Here is a 20,676-nt window from a genome sequence, read left to right as displayed (position 1 = left end):
ATCATGGCAGCCGTCCCGTCGCTTCATGGCAAATAGATGGGTAAACAGTGGAAACAGTGGCTGACTTTTATTTTTTGGGGCTCCAAAATGACTGCATATGGTGACTGCAGCCATGAAATTAAAAGATGCTTACTCCTTAGAAGGAAAGTTATGACCAACCTAGACAGCATATTAAACAGCAGACATTACTTTGCCAACAAAGGTCTGTCTAGTCAAGGCTATGGTTTTTCCAGTAGTCATGTATGGATGTGAGAGTTGGACTGTAACGAAAGCTGATCCCCGAAGAATTGATGCTTTTGAACTGTGGTGTTGGGGAAGACTCTTGAGAGTCCCTTGGACTTCAGGGAGATCCAACCAGTCCATCTTTAAGGAGATCAGTCCTGGGTGTTCATTGGTAGGACTGATGTTAAAGCTGAAACTCCAGTACTTTGGTCACTTGATGCGAAGAGGTGACTCATCTGAAAAGATCTTGATGCCAGGAAAGCTTGAGGGCAGAAGGAGAAGGGGACGACAGAGTATCAGATGGTTGGATAGCATCACCGACTCAAGGGACTTGAGTTTGAGCGAACTCCCGGACTTGGTGAAGAACAGGGAATCCTGTTGTGTTGCAGTCCATGGGGTTGCAAAAAACTGGACACGACTGAGCAACTGAAGTGAACTGAACTGAACCTCCCTTAAGCAGGATGACTCCCTGAAGGGCTGTGAAACGAAAGGAACGCGCAAACGGAGACCAAGTGTGGCAATGGTCTTTTGGCAAATCCATTTCTTTCTACGAAATATCCAGCCGACAGAAATGGCTGAGATAGTTTCTTGCTTTAATTATCGACGAGTCACACCTGCTCGGTTCCTGGGCGACCAAAGCCCGAGTTTCATATCCACTGCCAACGCTCGCGTTTACCTGGTAACCTACACTTCGGGTAACAGAGGCTACCCCTCAGCGCGACCCGGAAGGAGAGACCGCCCTTTCCGCCTGGAAAGGGCCCACCCTCTTCGAATGGCCGGGACAGGAGCGAGACGGGGCTGCGCGTGCGCAGTGGCGTTGGCTGCCCTTCCGGTACGCCCGGCGCGGACAGGCGGCGCGGACGCAGGCACGCACGGACGCACCGTCTCCCCTACACGCGCCGCCGCCCTAGCTCACTCTTACACCCGAAGCGGCGTCAACGCAGCAGAGATGCTGCGAGCCTGTCAGTTATCCGGCGTGACCTCCACCGCCCAGGTGAGGACGGGGGCGCCGGGAGACAGCGCATGGTGAACTGACTCTCGGCAACCAGCGGAAAATAAGGGAGGGCTTGGCTTTGCCTAGGCCCCAGGACAGAGGCGTGTCTCCGGGCCGCCCTTATCGCGAGAGTCCTGGGTGGGCCCGTGAGGCAGTTAATTCGGGAGTTCGGTGGACGGGAATGACTGGAGGGTTATTGCTGAAACGGGATGGGGCGTGGAGGAGAGAAGGTGGCGGGGAGGCGGGCGTAGGACGGGAGGCACGGCTTTGGGGACGTGCCATCCAATCAGCCCCTCGCTGCCTCAGTCTAGGACCAATCGAGGCTGCTGCCGCCCGGGTCGCCGGTTGGGCGCGTGAGAGGTTTCGCGGATCCAGTGGTTGAAGGTCGACGGGGGGAAAACTACAGTTCCCAGCGGGACACGCATATCCTTGGCTGGTTGCACTTTAAGGTGCCTGGACTGCTGGAGACCGCGTTTTAGGGGTCAAGGTTGTAATTATCCAGGAAGGACTGCCTTTCTTTTCATAACTGAGCACGCCTCTTGAGTTATTCTTACTTTGAATAAAAACAGTAAGAGCTCGAGCTTCTAGAACTCGAGGAAGGTTAAGCGCCTGACCTTGTGCTCGTTTCTGAGATTAGCCTGAGGATCTCGGTCTCTAGGTGCTGGGACAACTTTGGCAGACGTCCAAGGAGTTACTTGTATTTCTGCATAATTATCACAGTAATTTTGGAGAAGGACATGGCAATCCACCCCAGTAGTCTTGCCTGCAGAATCTCATGGACAGAGAAGCCTGGAAGGCTACAGTCCATGGGGTCACAAAGAGTCGGACAGGACTGAACGACTAAACACACACATTAAAGTAATTTACTGAAATTTAAAGTAGTAAACCTGCTTCCATTGCTCACAATTGAAAGAGAATTGGTATTTTGGCAAAATGTGGAATTTACCAAACAGGTTCTGTGACTCAAGCCATTGAGCAAAGTCCCTGGACACAGTCAGTTAGAAAAGTCAGATTTTTTTTTTTTTTTCCCCACGTTTGCTTATCTTCCATCTCCCCTTTCGTTTCCAGGGTAAAAGAAGCAGGCTCTTCCATAGTAAAGTGGAGTGTGTATTAGTTTCCTATTGCTGTGTGTACATAGCAGGTACCACAGATGGAGCAGCTTAAAACAACACCCATTTATTACCTTACTGTTTCTAGAGGTGAATGGTTAGGGTTATCTGCTTGCTCTCATACAGGGGTGCAGTCAGAGTGTGTCCCTGCTGTGATTCGCATTTGGAGCTCAGGGTCCTCTTCTAAGCTCCTTCCGTTTGTTAGCAGAATTCAGTCCCTTGCAGCTGTAGGGCTGAAGTCCCTGTTTTCTTGCTAGCCCTCACCTCACCTACCTGGGGGCTGCCTGAAATTCTTTGCCACAAGATTCTTAGAAGCAGTTTATAGCAAAGATGTTTACTTTGTTGCAGGTTACCAGGAGCTTGTCTCTCAGACTTTAATATCTCTTCCCTGTTTCTGATTTCCAGACCTAGGTTTAAAAGGCTTATGTGATTAGGGCAAACCCACCTGGATAAATCCCTTTTGATAAATCAGGTCAACTGATTAGAAACCTCATTACATCTGTAAAATCCCTTTTGCCTGTACAACTCTGATCATGGGCTTAACCACTGGGGACAGAGATCGTGGGAGCCATCTTAGAATCTGGGCTACCAAAGTGCCCAAGTGGGCCTGGGAGGATGCACGAAGCAGAGCAACCTTTCAGGGCAAAACTGTTGAGGTGTACCTTTGGGGCCCTGCTTTCAGGCCCACTCCTCATTATTCTGCCCAAAGGTTACAGCATGGTTGTCACTGATCTGTCTCCTCTGTCTACCCTAGGGTCAGTTCTTTACCTCGTTGTTAACAAAGGCCTTTAAAAAAGCACACAGACTGGACCATGCCATGCCCTCCAGTGACATCCCATCATATCAGAATAAAATCTAAACTCTTTACCACATCCACAGGGCTCTTTGTGATCTGGCTCTTTGCATATCTTATTTTTTTTCACTCTGCTTCATTCTGTTCTTCTGATTGCCTTTTCAGTTGCTATTTGCCCTGAAGTCCTCCCACACATCTTTGCTTAGCTCACTCCCTTCATTCAGATGTTTTCTTAGATATCACTTTTCTTTCAGAGAGGCCTTCCCTATCTAAGACACGTCTGCTCGCTCTCTCCTTTGCATCCCTCTGGAACCTACCCTTACCCTCCTTGGTTTTACTTTGTAGCTCTTACACCACCTGACATGCTGTGTATTTATTATGTGTTTACCACATTAAAATGGAAGCTCCTCAAAGGGACTGTATTTACATCAGTACTCATAATAGTCCCTAGCTCCTAATAGATGCTCAGTAAATAAACATGTCACAAGTGTGACATGTTTGAATGAAAGATTAATGTGTTCTGTGAATTTTTCTTAATTTCCATGAGAAGATGTGACCTCCCTTAAACCTCCATAGGTTTTAGAACTTCTCTAGAGAAACTTGGCTCAGGTGGTAAAGAATCTGCCTGCAGTGCCGGAGACCTGGGTCCAATACTTGTTGGGAAGATCCACTGGAGAAGGGAATGGCAACCCAGTCCAGTATTCTTGCCTGGAAAATTCCATGGACAGAGGATGATGGTGGGCTATAGCCCATGGGGTTGCAGAGAGTCAGACACAACTGAGTGACTAACACACAAAGAGAAATAGAAACAATAGGATGCGTATATAGATAGACTTATTATAAAGAATTGACCCATGCAGTTGTGGAGACGGTCAAGTCCAATATCTGTAATGGAGGCTGGCAGGCTTGATATGCACATACTCAGAAGAGATGGTACATTTTCATTCTGAAGGCTGGCAAGCTAGAGACCCAGGAGAGCTGATGGTGCAGTTTTGGTTGAAGGCATTCTGCTAGAGAATTGCCTCTTGCTTGGGCAGGCTGGTCTTTTTGTTCTATTGAGGCCTTCAGTTGGTTGGATGAGGCCCACCCACATTGTGGAAGGCAACCCACTTTACTTGTAGTTCACTGATTTAAATGTTGATCTCGTCCAAAAACACCTATTTTGACATATAAAATTAACCACCTCAGCTGACATCTAATTGATTCTCAGTGTCTGGACTTAGTCATCCATGTGGGTATTCAGCAGGAATGAATTGCTCTTTCTTTCCCAGAAATGAGCTTCAGAGCTCTGATTCTTCCTCACTTGCCAGACCTGACACCATCCATCTTCTCTTAGTCCCAGGACTGCATGGCCAGGCCCAACCGTTTTTGAGGTGGATCCAGGGTTTGGAGGACCTGGGCTTTCAGTCTAGCCTGACCCTCTCCCAGACTATAAATTTGGGAGTAGTCACTGCATATGCATTGATCTTAAAAGAGAAGGAGACATCATTATTCTTGAGGATTGACTAAGCTAATTTGTTTAACTAAGACCAAGTTTGATAGCAGGGCTAGTTTAAGACTGAACTTGTCTTGTGAATATTTTTAGCTATCATCTTTTAGAATTCTTTCTTTTCACTAGGATAATAAAATACTGTTGCTCAGTAATAGATGTAGGTAGCAAGATGTACCTGGTAGAAAGTAGTTTAATATATGATGCAGCCTGTTTACTTCTATGGATATTAGAATCTTTTTTTTATTCTTTATTTTTATTTCTCTAGATGAGTTGCTTTCAAACCATTTTGAAATACATTTTATGTCATGACTTAGAACACAGATTGAGAATATATAAGTAATATATATCCACACATAGATGCAGAGAAAACTAGGGAAATGTCACCTTCCTGCTTTTGCCATGCTGATGAATATCTGCCATTTCTTTATCATAATTAAAGAGCCCTTTTTCTCCTAGATCTAGAATATGAATTTACTGAGAAATAATACTGCTTTCATGTCAAATTTACTGTATTTTTGTGTGTGATAGATTTTTAACCTTAATGCATGATTCCTATAAAATATTTTTAGTTAACTATAGAAAAAGTTGTTGCATATTAATCTGTATTTCAAATGTAGAACTGACCGTTAATGTCTGGATGTCTTTTGTTTGTGTGGGAGGAATTCTTCTGACAGAATTCAAAAATATCAGTTACAACTACCCCCTAGTCTAGAAAGGAAACCTGCAACCTCTAGATAGGGTTTATATGAGGGGCCTTGTATTACAGTCTCTGTTTCCAGGATTGTGGTTTCTTTTTCTGTGTTCACTTTAGTTTGGTAGGGCTAAGGAATTAGTGGTTTGTACCAAAACATCACATGGAAATTGTGTTTTGTTTTGTTTTTAAAGATTTTGCACAGGTTTATCAGCTTTCCACATTGTGCAGGTTACATACAATACAATACCAACCTTATTCCTAACAGATCCTAAAAAGATTATTTCAAGGCCTAGCTGTAAACTACAGTACTTTATATCTATACTCTTAATAAAAATAAAATTCACAAATCTTAAAAAGGAATTTTAAATGCAGGGCTATATTGAATCGGTAAACTGCAACACAAACTGGCGCAACAGAGGTAACTGAATACCACTCTCACTCTATGTGATGCAAGCATGCTACTTTCCCACTAATTTAAAGTACTTTCAATCACTATGAGCCAGAACGCATGCCTGAACCTTAAACTGCACTTTAAAAAGAACAATATCTTGGCCTAGAAATTAAATCTAATGATGTACAACCATCAAATGGAAATTGTGTGTTTTATCTCTCCTTTTGTTTGTTTTGTTTGCTAAAATCACATTTTTATAGGTTGGAGGCAGCACTAACCTTAACAACATTTATTACAAAGTTATATGTCAAGACAAATTGTTTTGAAACAGTAATGTCTCTTCTGTATTGTTGTTTATTATTATTAAAAGGTATTCCAGAATTAAGAGGTGTCCAGTATCTTTTGTGTTAAAGTTAGGATATTTAGTTTGTATGAATAAACAGAGAGTTTAGTCTGGTGCTTAAGAAAGAGTTTTGGAGGTAGACCTTGGATTTGGCAGTGGTTTCTTAACACAGGACACCAAAAGACATAAGATAAATTTGATTTCACAAAATTAAAAAAATTTTTGCATCAAATGACACAAGAATGAAAAGAATAGGAGGGACTATTTTCAAATCATATAACTGATGAAGTTCTAGTATCTGTAATATGTAAAGATCTCCTACAACTTAGGAATAAGAAGACAACCCAAATAAAATATGGGCTAAGGACTTAACTAGACATTTATCCAGGGAAGGTGTATAAATGGCCAACAAGCACTAGAAAAGAGCTCAAAATCCTTTGACATTAAGGAAATGTAAATCAAAATCACAGTGAAATAGCCACTTTGTAGCCAACAGGATGGTTCTGATAAAAACAGAAAATAACAAGTGAGGATGTGGAGAAATTGGAACCCTCATACTTCATTGTGGGAATGTAAAATGTTGCAGAGTTAAACACAGAATTAACCTTATGACCCTGCAGTTCCCCCCCAAAGAACTGAAAACAGGTATTCAAACAAAAACTTGTAGGTGAATGTTGATAGCAAAAGATAGAGACAATTCAGATGTTCAGCTGATGTCTAGATAAACAAAATATGGTATATCTATACAACAAACTAGTTCATTCAGTTTGAACTAGGGTTTGGCAGTTCAAACTGAATGAACTAGTTTCATACTAATTTCACAAAAAGGAATCAAGTATGAGTTACATACATGATACGTGTGACAACATAGAAGGACCTTAAAAACAAGCCACAGAAAGCAACGTATTGCATTATTCCATTTATAGGAAAAGTTCAGAACAGGCTCTGTAGAGCCAAGGTAGATAATTGCTGCCAGGAGCTAGGGAGAAGGGAATGTGGGGAGACCTGATGGTACAGGAATTTATTTTTGGAGTGATGAAACTGTTCTGGAACTAAATAGTGGTGATGGTTGTATAGCATTGTGCATGTACTAAATGGCACTGACATGTGCACTTTAAATGGTGACTTTTATAAGTGAAATTTACCATGCAGAGAAAAAGCACCAGGTAGTTGGAAATGACCTGATATATGAAGTGTGTGCATGCATGCTCAATCATGTCCAACTCTTTGCGACCTTATGGACTGTAGCCTACCAGGCTACTCTGTCTATGGGATTCTCCAGGCAAGAATACTGGAGTGGGTTGTTGTACCCTCCTCCAGGGGATCTTTCTGACCCAGGGATCCAACCCACGTCCCTTACATCTCCTGCATTGGTGGTGGTTTAGTCACTAAGTCATGTCTGACTCTTGCGACCCCATGGACTGTAGCCTGCCAGTCTCCTCTGTCCGTGGGATCCTCCAGGCAAGAATACTGGAGTGGGTTTCTATTTCCTTCTCCAGGGGATTTTCCTGACCCAGGGATCGAACCTGGGTCTCTTGTGCTGCAGGCAGATTCTTTACCAACTGAGCTACAAGGGAAGCCCTTCTGCATTGGTAGGCAGGTTCTTTATTACTAGCACCACCTGGGAAGCCCTCCAGGTAGATATCTAAAGATAGATAAATAGATGTGTGTGTGTATGTAATATTAAAGAAATATAACACATAATAAACTTGAAGTAGTATCCATTGACCAAAGTTGGGACAATTTGAGTTTTCAAACAGATAATAATTGCAGCTGGTTTAAATACATCAAAAGTATTTAAATCTATGAGTTGATAAAGATCCTGTTTTAGTTTGTGGTAACTACATAAGGCACCTTGAGCTTGGGGTAAAAGATTATTGCCTCACTCAGTTCTGGGGGTTTCCTGGTCTCAGGTGGCCAGTTTGGTCAGCATCCCTTGTGAGGCTGTAGTCAGGCAGTGGCTAGGGCTAGAGTCATCTCAAAGGCTTCCTCAGTCCCATGTCTGGCAGTTGATACTGGTGGCAGCTGAGACCTCTGCTGGCGCTGTTGGCTGGAACACCTGCATGTGGGGTTTTACATGTCTGGGCTTCCTCACTGTTTGGTGGCTGGGTTCCAAGAGCAAGTGTGATGAGAGGCAGAGCCAGGCAGAAACTGTGTTCCCTTTATGTCCTGGTCCCACATGTCACAGAGTATCACTTTCACTGCCCTTATTAGTAAATTGATAACTTAGGCCTGTCCTGGTTCCAGGGAGTGGTGCATAGATGTCAGTTTGATGGAAGATAGCGAGTTGCTGGAAGAAACATCACAGGAAGTATTACTGTAGTCACATGGTCTGTCTGTAGCCACAGCAGCGCGCATCCCTCCCATATGCAGATGTGTTCACAGTCTTCCTTAGAACCCTCCAGAACCTCATCCCGTCACAGCATCAGACTTAGACTAACAGACCAGGGTCTTGTCATCAAATCAGTTACCTTTGCACACAAAACACCTTGCACTTGGGTGCAGTTTCTTAAGTGCTTTTCCTTTCAGTCTAAAGACCTGTGAACTAAAGAGACAAGTTATCTGTTCCCCATGTGTCCTATGTACAATAAAGTGTGACACTCCCATCCCAAAAGGCAGAAAAGAAAGACACAGCAGTCACTGTTCATAACAAATGTCAGGTCTGTCTGGCATGAGTTGCTGCTTGCCTAATTAGGACTTAGTCCTTCTGCTTGGGAATGTTTCTCCTTAACTTGGTTCTACCCTCTGGGCTTCAGGTTTCACTCCTTAAATTATCCTTCCTATTCTAGAAACGTAGCCTGTTGGCAGCTACGTTTTCTCAGGCTGATGTCTGTCTGCAGACGTTCTGGAGTCCAGAAACTTCAATTCATTTTGTACTCTTTCCCCTTTAATCCAGGCTGGCCTGTTTTTCATCTTAATGACTTTGTGGGTTTCTTGTGGGTCTTTCTGGGGTTTTCTCCATTAGACAAAAGCCACACCCATAAATCGGACCAAGATAAGCTATTCTCCATTTTAGGCTTCCTGTGAGGCTGCTGTGGTCTAAAACCCCTAAGATTCTCAGCAGTCCTGTTGTTTAATGAAAGGAATATGGGTTGCATACTCTTAATGTTGTCCTTAGTGAGCCTATTCTCAGTGTAAAAAGTTCTATGAGGAGCACCTCCTGAGATCCTTCTGAGGTCTTAAAGGATCTTTGCTAACTGGAGAGGCTGAGAATGAGAAACAGTCTCATTTTTTAACCCACCAAATACTGGGTCCTTTATATTTCCTTCAAATTTTGCTTGCAAGCTAAACAGTTTTTTTGGCTTACGGTTTTAGAAGCTTGACTCTATCCTTATTATACTCTGCTGAAAGGAACCATTTGGCACTTGTGAACATTCTGCTTGATACTCTGTCTAGCTAAATCCATCAGTTCATTAGATAGTGTGTACTAAGTCGCTTCAGTCATGTCCGACTCTTTGCAACTCCATGAACTGTAGCCTGCCAGGCTCCTCTGTTCATGGAATTCTCTAGGCAAGAATACTGGAGTGGGTTGCCATGCCCTCCTCCAGGGGATCTTCCCAACCCAGGGATCAAACTCGTGTCTCCAGCACCTCTTGGATTGGCAGGTGGATTCTTTACCACTAGTGCCACCTGGGAAGCCCCTTTCATTATGTACAGTGATGCCTACTTTTCTGTTTTCCACATCTTACCATCGTGAGAGTTTTGATGAACGTCTACCACTACATACAAAGATTCCTTTCTCCTCCAGATTCCCAAAATATTTTTCATGCTTTTCTTAAGCCCTCACCAAAACAGCTTCCGTGAAGATCATTAGGCTTCTGCTAACAGTCTCCTCAAGGCCCTTCCAACATTCAGTTCCACCCCCCAGTCCCATCCCAAAGTCATTACCATGTGTTTCATGTTTTATAGTAGCACCCCATTTCCAGGTGCAAGCATATGGTTGGTTATAGCTGTATAACAGATCACCCCAAACCTAGTGGTATTAATTAACCATAACATTATTTGTTCTTTCACAGTAAATTATATTTTTTATTATACAGATAAAAATTACATTGTATTATATATACATATGGTTCCCAGGTGGCGCTGGTGGTAGAGCCTGTCTGCCAGTGCAGGAAATGCTAAGAGATGTGGGTTGGATCCCTGGGTTGGGAAGATCCCCTGGAGGAGGGCATGGCCATCCACTCCAGTATTCTTGACTAGAAAATCCCATGAACAGAGAAGCCTGGCCAGCTATAGTCCGTGGACTCAAAAGAGTCAGACACGACTGAAGTGACTTAGCACACACGCATGCATATATACATACAAGGAAATAATATATAAGTAAGTATTTACCTTTCATTTCTGAGGAGGTTACATTAGGAGGTTCTTGGGATAGTATAAGCTTGCAGGGTTCTGGGGAGGTGGCAAGGTTCTAGAAAAGCATGTGAAATGGGGCAAGTTTTGGAAAATACAGTCTGTCAACAATAAATGAAAATCAAAAAACCCTGTAATTGTTCCTCATGAGAGGATAACTGGATAAAAGGATAAAAAGAATAAACCATTTATTCTTCTTTTCCTCTTTAAACTCTACTGCTGAGTAGCTAAATTGTAGATGAGGGTAAGCATCTCTTTAATGAATATATCAAATTATAAATGAAAAATAGAATCAGAGTCCACTTTTGGCAACTTCCAATAAATGAATGGATCTAGACATTGTAAATCAGCAGTTGATAACATTACAAAAAGAGAGACAGGCAGGCATTGTGTGCCTCCATAGTGAAAGAAGACACTACCATGTAAAGTCTTGCCAAAGAGAGTAAACCTGAGTCTGGTCAAGTGTCTGGTTTCTGCTCCAGGTTGCAGGAAATACAGAGGACTGGCATGTTTTAAGTTGCACCTTGAACAGAATCCAGTCTGTGGAAAATTCTGCAGATCAAACAAGCAGATTCTTCCAACAGAATAATTATTGGAGGAAACATCTATAGAGTAAAAGACTTGAGGATTAAGAGACTTAGAAGATACAGGTATATATATATTTAATAGGCAAGATTAAACTTTGTATCTAGGGATTCATACTTATATGATAAAACTGTAAAAAGCTTCAATTTCCTGACTTTTAAAGCTCTATTTGGAATAAAATTTATTACAGACTATGCAGGTAGCCAATTTTTAAAATCAGGAGCCACTGTTTCAGATTTAAAAAACCCATTAATTTGAGTCAAGATACAGTCAGGTTTTTTTTTTTGTATAGAGGTATGAAACTTACTGCTACTGTTTTTTGGTCATAAAAGGTAATTTTTTCCCCACATTTAATCTCTTCTTAAATCAGGGTGCATATTACAGCTGTTATAGTTGTTTAATTGAAAGCTCGGCTTTCAAAACAACAACAAAAGCAAGAAAATCCAGAAAAATTCTGAAAAAAAAAAAGTACTAGAAGAGAGGACTAGCTCTACCAGGTTAAAACCTAATTGTAAGATGCAGTCGTTAAAACATTGTGTTATTTGTCTATGAATAGAAGTGTGTGAATAGGGTGGATCAGTGGAACAAATTAGGAAATCTAAATGCATCAAGAAATTGAGTATTTTTTAGGGTGGCATTTCAAATTGTTGGAAGAAATGTATTATTCAGTTTGTGATTTAGGGACAACTGAATAGACATTTAGGAAAAAATAGTTAATCCATACCATATACTTTACACTGGATTCAAAGATTTAAACGTAAAAAAATGAAACCATCAGAGTAAAATCATGCAAGGATTATTTTATAATCAGTGTGCTAAGTGAAATAAGTCAAAGACAAGTACTATATGATATCACTTACATGAACAACAGGACACTTGTGTACAAGTTTTTAAAAGTTGCAGCATTACTCTTAGAAGCCCTGTGTGAACCTTCTCAATTGCATCCTCCTTTTCTCTCCAGAAAAAAGCTACAGCTTCCCTTGTAGCTCAGTTGGTAAAGAATCTGCCTGCAGTGCAGGAGGCCTAGGTTCGATCCCTGGGTTGGGAAGATCCCCTGGAGAAGGAAATGGCAACCCACTCCAGTATCCTCGCCTGGAAAATCTCATGGACAGAGGAGCCTGGTGGGCTGCAGTCCATGGGGTCGCAAAGAGTCAGGTACGACTGAGCGACTAACACTCACTTACTTACAATAAAAAGAAGCAGACTCACAGATAAAGAGAGCAGACTAGTGGGTTACCAGTGGAGAGAGAACCAGGAGAGGTAAGGTAAGGGTAGGGGACTAAGAGGTGTAAACTTCTGTGTGTAAAATAATAAGAGGTGTAAACTTCTGTGTGTAAAATAATAAGCTACAAGGGGATATTGTACAACACAGGGAATATAGCCAATATTTTATAATAACTATGAATGAAATATAACCTTTAAAAATTTGTGAACACTGTTTTGTAAACCAGAAAGATAATATTGTACATCAACTATGTTGTTGTTGTTGTTATTTAGTCACTAAGCTGTGTCTGATTCTTTTGCTACCCCATGGACTGCAGCCTATCAGTCTCCTCTGTCCATGGGATTTCCCAGACAAGAATACTGGAGTAGGTTGCCGTTTCCTTCTCCCAGGAACTGAACCTGTGTCTCCTGTATTGATTGACGAATTCTTTACCACTGAACCACCAGGGAAGCCCACATCAACTATATACTTCAATTAAAAAAAAAAAAAAAGTGGTCTGGAGAATTCCCTGATGGTCCAGTGGTTAGGACTCCATGCTTCTACTGCCAGGAGCCCAGATTCAGTCCTTGGTCGGGAAACTAAGATCCCACAAACTGCATGGTGCAGTCAGTGGGGGAGGAGGGGAGAGTGGTTTCATATAGTCTCTTTTTTTGAAATCTTGAAAATAGCCCCTTTTTTTGAAATCTTAAAAGTAAATTTTATATGAGTCTTGGGATACAGGAAATATCACTGGTTTTAAGGATCTGTAAATATGTTTCATGGTAAGTTGGTTTATGAAAGTAAAATTTTAAGAAAGACATTTATATTTGTAGTAAAAGGATTTACTTCCCGACCCTGAAAGCCTTCTAGGTTCCTGTACTATTGGTTGTAATGTTTTCTCCTTCCCCTCTAGAGTTGTCTGTGTGGGAAATTTGTCCTCCGTCCCTTGCGACCATGCCGCAGATACTCCACTTCAGGCAGTTCTCGGTATGTAGCACATCTCCCTGTAAACAGACTTTTAACTGTGTGCTGAAGTGTGTGTGTGTGTATTCATTCCTTGAATATGGGAATATCTGCTTAAAATCTTGATTTTTAAAGGGTAGAAACACTGGAGTTTTCTCATAATACCTTGGGAGCATATGTATTTGTAGGTGAAAATTTGTTAATGGTGCTCTTTTTGGCTCTGGTGGTTGGATGTCATCCAAGATAGACATCCCCCTCCCCCTGTGCTGGCTTCCATTATATGACAAATAGATTTATATCTAGAACTCAGCACACTGGAACTTAAAAAGTATTTGTTAGCTCTTCTTAATATTTATTTCATTGTATTTACAGAAATGCTTAATTAAGGGAGAGGAGCTTTGAAAATTAGTGATACTTGTTTTTGGGGTTCAAAGGAAGCCTCATGAGTGTGAACATGCTAAGTTTTAAGTATGAAAGGGCCAGTTGCTTCATTCTTCCTATCCTAGATATTACTGTATTAAGGAAAAGTTATCCATAAATGTTATTTTTTATTTTGGACATGTTAAACAACAAACCAGAGGAAGGTGATGTGCAGCGTGTGGAGATACACTGGGCTGCTGTGATCTGAATCAGTGGCAGAGAAGTGGAGCTTAAAGGTCTTTGAGACTTAGGCTGGTCTAGGAAAGAAGATTTAGGAGAGTCAAAAAAAAAAAAACCTGTGTTTCCTGTTTCTTTCACTTAGGTTGTCTGCTAGCAAAATTGCTGGAGCTGGCATTTTGTTTGTTGGCGGCGGTATTGGTGGCACCATCCTGTATGCCAAATGGGATTCCCATTTCCGGAAGAATGTAGAGAAAACCATACCTTACTCAGATAAACTCTTTGAGATGGTCCTTGGTTCCCCACCTTACACTGTTCCATTGCCAAAGAAACCGGTGAGAGTTTTAAACAGTTTCAGTTTATCCTGTGGAATACTTTGAAAAGCAGGTTGTTTTCATCTTGAAAATGTTTTGCCAGCATTGTTTGTCATTTTTCTTTAACTTGAATTAATGTTTTGTAGAGCAGGATTTTTATCCCTTTGGAGTCCCGTAAGTGCCCTCATTTAGTCCACATCACATAGAAAATAATTATGTGGCCCATAGGTTAAATGGAAGGGCAGCTTGGGCAGACGTAACCCTGGCTGCCCTGCAGACCCAGGGGTTCCGTGTCAGCCTCCAGCACTGCAGCTCTCAGACTCTTAGAACGGTAAAAGCGTAAACGAAGAATGGCCATGACACCAGGATCCCCATGTTATAGTTAGTCATGGCTCCTTTTAGATCACAAAGCAGTCACAGAAATTTCAGCTACATACTGATTCAGTGATGGGAGTATCTTCCAGTATTCCTGGAACTTTGTGCATTTTCTTCAGTTTCATCTTTCTTTTCTCCATGAGGCTTACAATTTTTTTTTTTTTTTTAACATTGGACGTATTCCTTCTTTCAAACAGGTGCTTGAAAAAAAGATTGATGAAAGAGAGCATGAATTTTGCTGATTTGGTGTTGAGTATTTCCTTAGTCTGTGAGGTTGAACATGGCTGACCAGTTCTTTGTTAGAAACTGGGTAGAGGTCTTTTCTCCAGTATGTAGCAAGGTCTCGAGACCAGACCTGTGATACAGTTACTATGTGGAAAAGCAGGTGTCCTTTGACTTCTCCTGCCCCTACCCCAAATGATACAAAATGTTCTTAGTTTTCTACATGGTTTATTCATCCCTGTGAACTTTAAAGTGTTTATGCTGGCTCAGGAAGATAGAGTTGCAGCTTCAGTAGGAGCAGAATCCTGTGGCTTCATTCTAAAGTCCTGAGTCTGTTTTGAGCTAACATGACCTGGGAGAAATAGCTGGAAGCATCCAGGAGCATAGAGTCAGGCTACACAGTTCAGAGTAGTAGTCTTTTCTCCCTGGACATGACTTCCAAGTGTCATTCTCAATAGCCTTGACCTCTTCTTGCTCCACTTTTGCTAACCTGCTGATAAAGGTCAGAAATAGGGTAAGAATGGTGTCAAGAAAAAGAATAAATATTAGAGGTTAAACAAGAGAGGATAGCAAGCAAAATATGGGCAATTGTGAAGGTGAATCCAAGAATTCTAACCTAGCTACCTGATAGCATGGTACAATCATTAATATATTTTTAAAAAAGCAAATTAAGAAGAGTGCAAAAAAATAAAAGAGTGCAAAGGCTTCTCTGATGGCTCAGTGGTAAAGAATCCGCCTGCCAATGCAGGAGACACAGGTTTGATCCCTGATCTGGGAAGATCTCACATGCTGTGGAGCTACTCAGCTCATGTGCCACGACTATTGAGCCTGTGCTCTAGAGCCCAGGAGCCACAACTGTTGAGCTCACGTGCCGCAATAAGAGAAACTGCCACAATGAGAAGCCCACACACTGCAGCAAAGAGTAGCCCCTGCTCACCGCAGCTAGAGAAAAGCCCATGCAGCAATGAAGACCCAGTACAACTAAAAATAAATAAAGTTATTAAAAAATAAGAAATTTAAAAAAGACTGCAAATTGTGAGGTGGTGTAATGCAGACATGCAGAGCTGACAGGTGGAAGTGCTCAGCAGGTCAGCAGTGCTGTTCCTCCCTACACACAGCGTTTCTTTCCCACCTCCAGGCTCCGCCCCCCAGTCACTCTTAACATCATCTAGGCTATCCCTTTATCAGTTTTAGAGAATCTTCTAGAATAAGTGTTGTGATGTTTTCATGATATTTTCACTGTATCACTTAATCAGGGACTTTGATTCCTATTGTTTTAAAGACAGAATATAAAAGCAAGTAAGGCTTTGAGATTGTCTCATGGTATGAATAAGGAAAGTGAAACCAAGAGTGGTTAAATGTTAGCCTGGGAGCTGACGATTGGTTCCTTTATTTCTGTGGTTTATGGTTTTTGCTGGTTCTTTGGTTGACACTCAGTACCCTTGGCAGTGTGGCTCTTGCTTACACTTCTGTCCGTATCTCTGTATGGTCCTGCACATAAATCTGTGCTCTCATACTTGTTTACCTTATGGATATGCCTGTACTTTTCATTCATTCATTTACTCAAATGTCAGTCAAGTGATTATTATGTACCAGGCATTGTTCCAAGGTCCTTGGTAAAGCAGAAGACTAAACAGAGATCCTTTCTATTTGTATACCTCTTCCCATGGTCGTCTTCTACCCAGAATGACTTCCTTTCTTTTGTCTTCTATTGTTTTCTTCAAGACCGGCTTTCTTCACTACACAGACCAAAGTCAGTTTTCTGTCACCTCTGAATTCCAGTAGCAGTGTTTTTATTTTTATTTTGTCCCATTTATTGAGTACTCTCAGTTGTTGTGCACTGTTACAAACTTGTCGATTTTAGAAACTATGCATTTCATTTGATGGTAACCCTTTTAGTGTCAACATGGTTATTTATGCATAGTCAGTAAATACTGAGAGAAGATAATCCTAAAATGTTTTTCACATGGTTAGTTTATTGTCTCATTATAGATACAAGTGCTGTATCTGAATTTAGTTTTTTTCTTGTTTCTTTTAATCAGAGAATAATTGCTTTACAATGTTGTGTTGGTTTCTGCTGTACAATAATGTGAATTAGCCTTAAGTATACATATACTCCCTCCCTCCTGAACCTCCTTCCCACCCCTCCACCCCGATCCCACACCTCCAGGTCCTCACAGAGCGCTGGGTTGAGCTCCCTGTGTTATATATAACTTCCCACTAGCTCTCTGTTTTACATATGGTAATGTATATGTTTTAATACTGCTCTCTCAGTTTGTTCCACCCCCTCCTTCCCCTGCTGAAATCTTTTTGATGAACGTAGACGATAACTTCCCTAAATGGTGACAAATGTTATGTACCTGGATAGAATATAGTACTATAGAAATGTCATTTTTCTTAAAATATATGTTTCTCTCAAATCTCTTAAATATGTATGTGAGAGAAGTAATATTTTTATGATGTGTATGTGTGTTTACATAAATACACACACAGATCTAATAAAATTTCTAATTGATTTTTCCAGAGGGTGAAGAATTAGACAAGATTTAAAGTTCACATGGAAGAATAAGGAATGTACAAGGCTGGTCAAGGACATTTTGAAAGTGTTGGGTTAGGGAGTCAGACGACACTTGCCTTTCCAGATACTGACTTTGTTATAATCCTACTGTTATAAACAAGAAGATTTTGATATAGGAATAGAAATTAGAGAAATAGAACAACTAAGTCTACAGATAGATCATATTTGTACACATACATGTTCATTGTGAGAGTGTGAGTTGCTAGAATCTCATGTGAAAGTGATAATATCTTAAAAATATACAAGCCCTCTGACCCAGTGTTTCTTGGGGCAAACTACCCTGCAGACATCATACTCTAGTGCTTTTCAGTTGTCTGTGGACAAGAATGCTTAACAAAGAACAAGAAACAGTTTGAATGTCCATAAATAGTGGAATAAGAGACCCAGATTACGGAATTTGAAACTCCATTAGGATATACAATTAAATTGGGATATTATTCAACTAAAAAGAATTTCTTAACCTGGAAGCAAATGAGTTGTTGTTAAATGAAAAAAATATATTAATGTGTTGCTAAATGAAAAAAAGCAAGTTATATGATAATTAGTATAATATAGAATTACCTATTTTAGATTGTTTAATGAAATGAAAAACTGCATATATGTATATATCTGAGCTCATGGGTGGAAGGATAGATTTCAGGGCATTAGTAGTGGCTCCCTGAGAAGGCTGGAAGGAGCAATGAAGAGGCTAAATAAAACAATACTTTATCTTGATACTATTTTGCTTGTTATAATGAGCATGCATTTCATGAGATAAAAATAATAAAATTTTAATAAGAAAATGGGTATATTTCTGATTTCTGGTAGTGACAAAATTCAGAACCATTTCTATTATGGTTGAGTAGTCATCTTAGGATATCCAAGTCCCAACGCCAAGTTCTTGCAAAAAGAGAGACCACATAGACAGTAAATGAAAATATTTCTGTTACTCAGTAGTTTTCTCTGGCATATCATTTGACAATCCTGTTCATGAATGGTGCTTTAAACTTAAAGCATGTGGTTATTAAGAAAGAGGAAAGCAGGCATTACAATTGCATCATATATCTTGGAAGTGCAGGTGCATGAATCTTGGAGATTAAAGAAAGGAAAACGAATTTTTATTTTTACTCAGAGCTTTTAAAAAAAAATGTTTGTTTCTAACTGAATGTATTTAGAAGACACCATAATTGGATTTAGAAAGTGAATGGAAATAGCCTTCTCAGTGTTGTACACATAAAAGTAATGGTATTTAAAGGGAAGGTCATATATCAAGTACATTAGTTACCCTAGGAGTAGTTTTTGTTATTATTAAAATATGGACTACTTTTGGACTGCATTTTCCTAGTATGATGGGTTCTTTTACTGTGGTTAATAAAATACATTATTGTGAATTATTGATAACTCCCATGTTAAAAGCTTGAAAAACTTGACTTTTTAAATAATACAAGTTACTGTATGCTGCCTTTTTAAAAAACACTATTATGTCTGAAACCTTAAATGTTTTTCGTTTCCAAGATTCAGTCTGGTCCACTGAAAATCTCTAGTGTATCAGAGGTAATGAAAGAATCAAAACAGCCTGCCTCACAACCTCAAAAACAAAAGGGAGATACTTCAGCTTCAACAACAGGTACCTATATTCAGAATCCTTCTTTTAAAATTGTGGGTAAATAAATTGTTTTAATGTATTTGTACCCATGGTCAAGGGTGAGGGAGTCTGTCCCCATGAAGGAGTCTTCCCTCACCCTGGGGAAGGAATATTCTCTTGTGTCTTCTTGGGGTTGAGTGGGATATGGAATGGGGCTTTTGTTTTTGAACAGCTACTGAGTACTGGTAAGAACAAGAATCGGCCTTGCCTGAAACAGTTACTTTTTTCCTTTTCTCTGACTCCTAGTTTTCCCTCTCTTTAGATTTTAAGATTTGCTCTCTTTCCCCACTTCTTTTTTCTATTTGTTCACTAATTCGTTCTCCTCTCTTCTGTCTTAGTGATTGAAGTGTCTTGATCTAGGTTTTGATATGCAGGTATTTTTTTGTCTTCATGATTTATAAGTAATCCCACACCAATTTACAGCATTTACCCATCCTAACCTGTTCAGCGGAGAAGGCAATGGCACCCCACTCCAGTACTCTTGCCTGGAAAATCCCGTGGACGGAGGAGACTGGTAGGCTGCAGCCCATGGGATCATGAAGTCGGACATGACTGAGCGACTTCACTTTCACTTTTCACTTTCATGCATTGGAGAAGGAAATGGCAACCCACTCCAGTGTTCTTGCCTGGAGAATCCCAGGGACGGCGGAGCCTGGTGGGCTGCTGTCCATGGGGTCGCAAAGAGTCGGACACAACTGAAGCGACTTAGCAGCAGCAACCTGTTCAGCATACATTTGAATTTATTGTTTGTCTGTAGTCACTTCTGCCTTGATGAAATCACCTTTCATTCAGTAAATACTGAGTATCTCTTTTGTGCCAAGTGGTGCATGTCTTCTAGGCACTGAGGTTATAGCCATGAACAAAATAGTAAAAACAAGCATACAAAAGCTATGCATATTTCTTAGTGGGATGAGGGGAGGGAAATTGTATATAAATGCACAAGTAATTTATGTATAGGATGGCATAAAATGGTAAATGTGGGAGGGAATATTGCAGTTTTAAATGGAGTGGGCAGGAAAAGTTTCCTCTGGAAGGCAAAGACCAGAAAGAGATGAGTGAGTCAGTCATGTAAAAGACTGGTGGGGAAGAGCATCCAGGTGGAAGGATTAGCTAGTACAAAGAGTTGGCATGTTCTAGCAAGGAGTTAATGAAACTGGGCTGGCTGGAGTAAGCGGAGAACAGCAAATGAGGTCAAAGAGGGAGCAGAAAGCCAGCATGTCAGTTCTTGGTGACCATCGTAAGAGTTTTGCTTTCTAGTCTGAGTAAGGTGGGAAGCTGTTGGGAGGGTTATGGGTCAGGGGATTGATATCTTTTATTTTAATAAGAGTATTGGCACTGGCTATTGTGGGCTTCCCTGGTGGCTCAGATGGTAAAGAATACACCTGCAATGTAGGAGACCTGGGTTTGATCTTAGGGTCAGGAAGATACCTTGGAGAAGGGAATGGCTACTCACTGCAATATTCTTGCCTGGAAAATCCCATGGACAGAGGAACTTAGCAGGCTATAGTTCATAGGGTCACAAAGAGTCAGGCATGACCAAGCAACTAAGCACATATGCCGACTGGCTATTGTGGAGGACAGATAAAGGAAACAAGGACAGAGCGAGGAGACCAGGTAGCGGGCTTTGTGATAATCCAACTATAATTCTTAAGTGGAACCTTCAATTTATTTAAGAAACTTTTTTCTCCATTTTATTGTCCCCTGCATCTATTCTGTCTTCAGAATTAATCACTTTCCTTTCCATCAACACTTTTATTTATAATTTATAGGCTCTTGATTTTTAAACCTTCCTTTCTTTAAAAATATGTCTATGGCATAAG

At 40.8% G+C, this 20,676-nt stretch overlaps 1 protein-coding gene across 3 annotated transcripts in view; it reads left to right on the top strand.

Moving 5' to 3' along the window:
* Positions 1-979: 979 nt before the first annotated feature.
* The window catches only part of IMMT (inner membrane mitochondrial protein), a 40,165-nt gene continuing 20,468 nt past the window's right edge, over positions 980-20,676 (top strand). For all 3 annotated transcript variants that reach the window (XM_043917804.1, XM_043917803.1, XM_043917802.1), the window contains exons 1-4: positions 980-1,216; positions 13,097-13,170; positions 13,889-14,078; positions 18,727-18,838. In XM_043917804.1, the coding sequence (XP_043773739.1) occupies positions 995-1,216; positions 13,097-13,170; positions 13,889-14,078; positions 18,727-18,838 (598 nt within the window). In that variant the 5' untranslated portion in view covers positions 980-994. The remainder of the gene's footprint in view (positions 1,217-13,096; positions 13,171-13,888; positions 14,079-18,726; positions 18,839-20,676) is intronic.

This window comes from Cervus elaphus, chromosome 11 (assembly GCF_910594005.1).
Source record: "Cervus elaphus chromosome 11, mCerEla1.1, whole genome shotgun sequence".
NCBI lineage: Eukaryota > Metazoa > Chordata > Mammalia > Artiodactyla > Cervidae > Cervus > Cervus elaphus.
The sequence above is the reverse complement of the archived record's forward strand: the minus strand, read 5'-3'. Positions and strand labels throughout refer to the sequence as shown.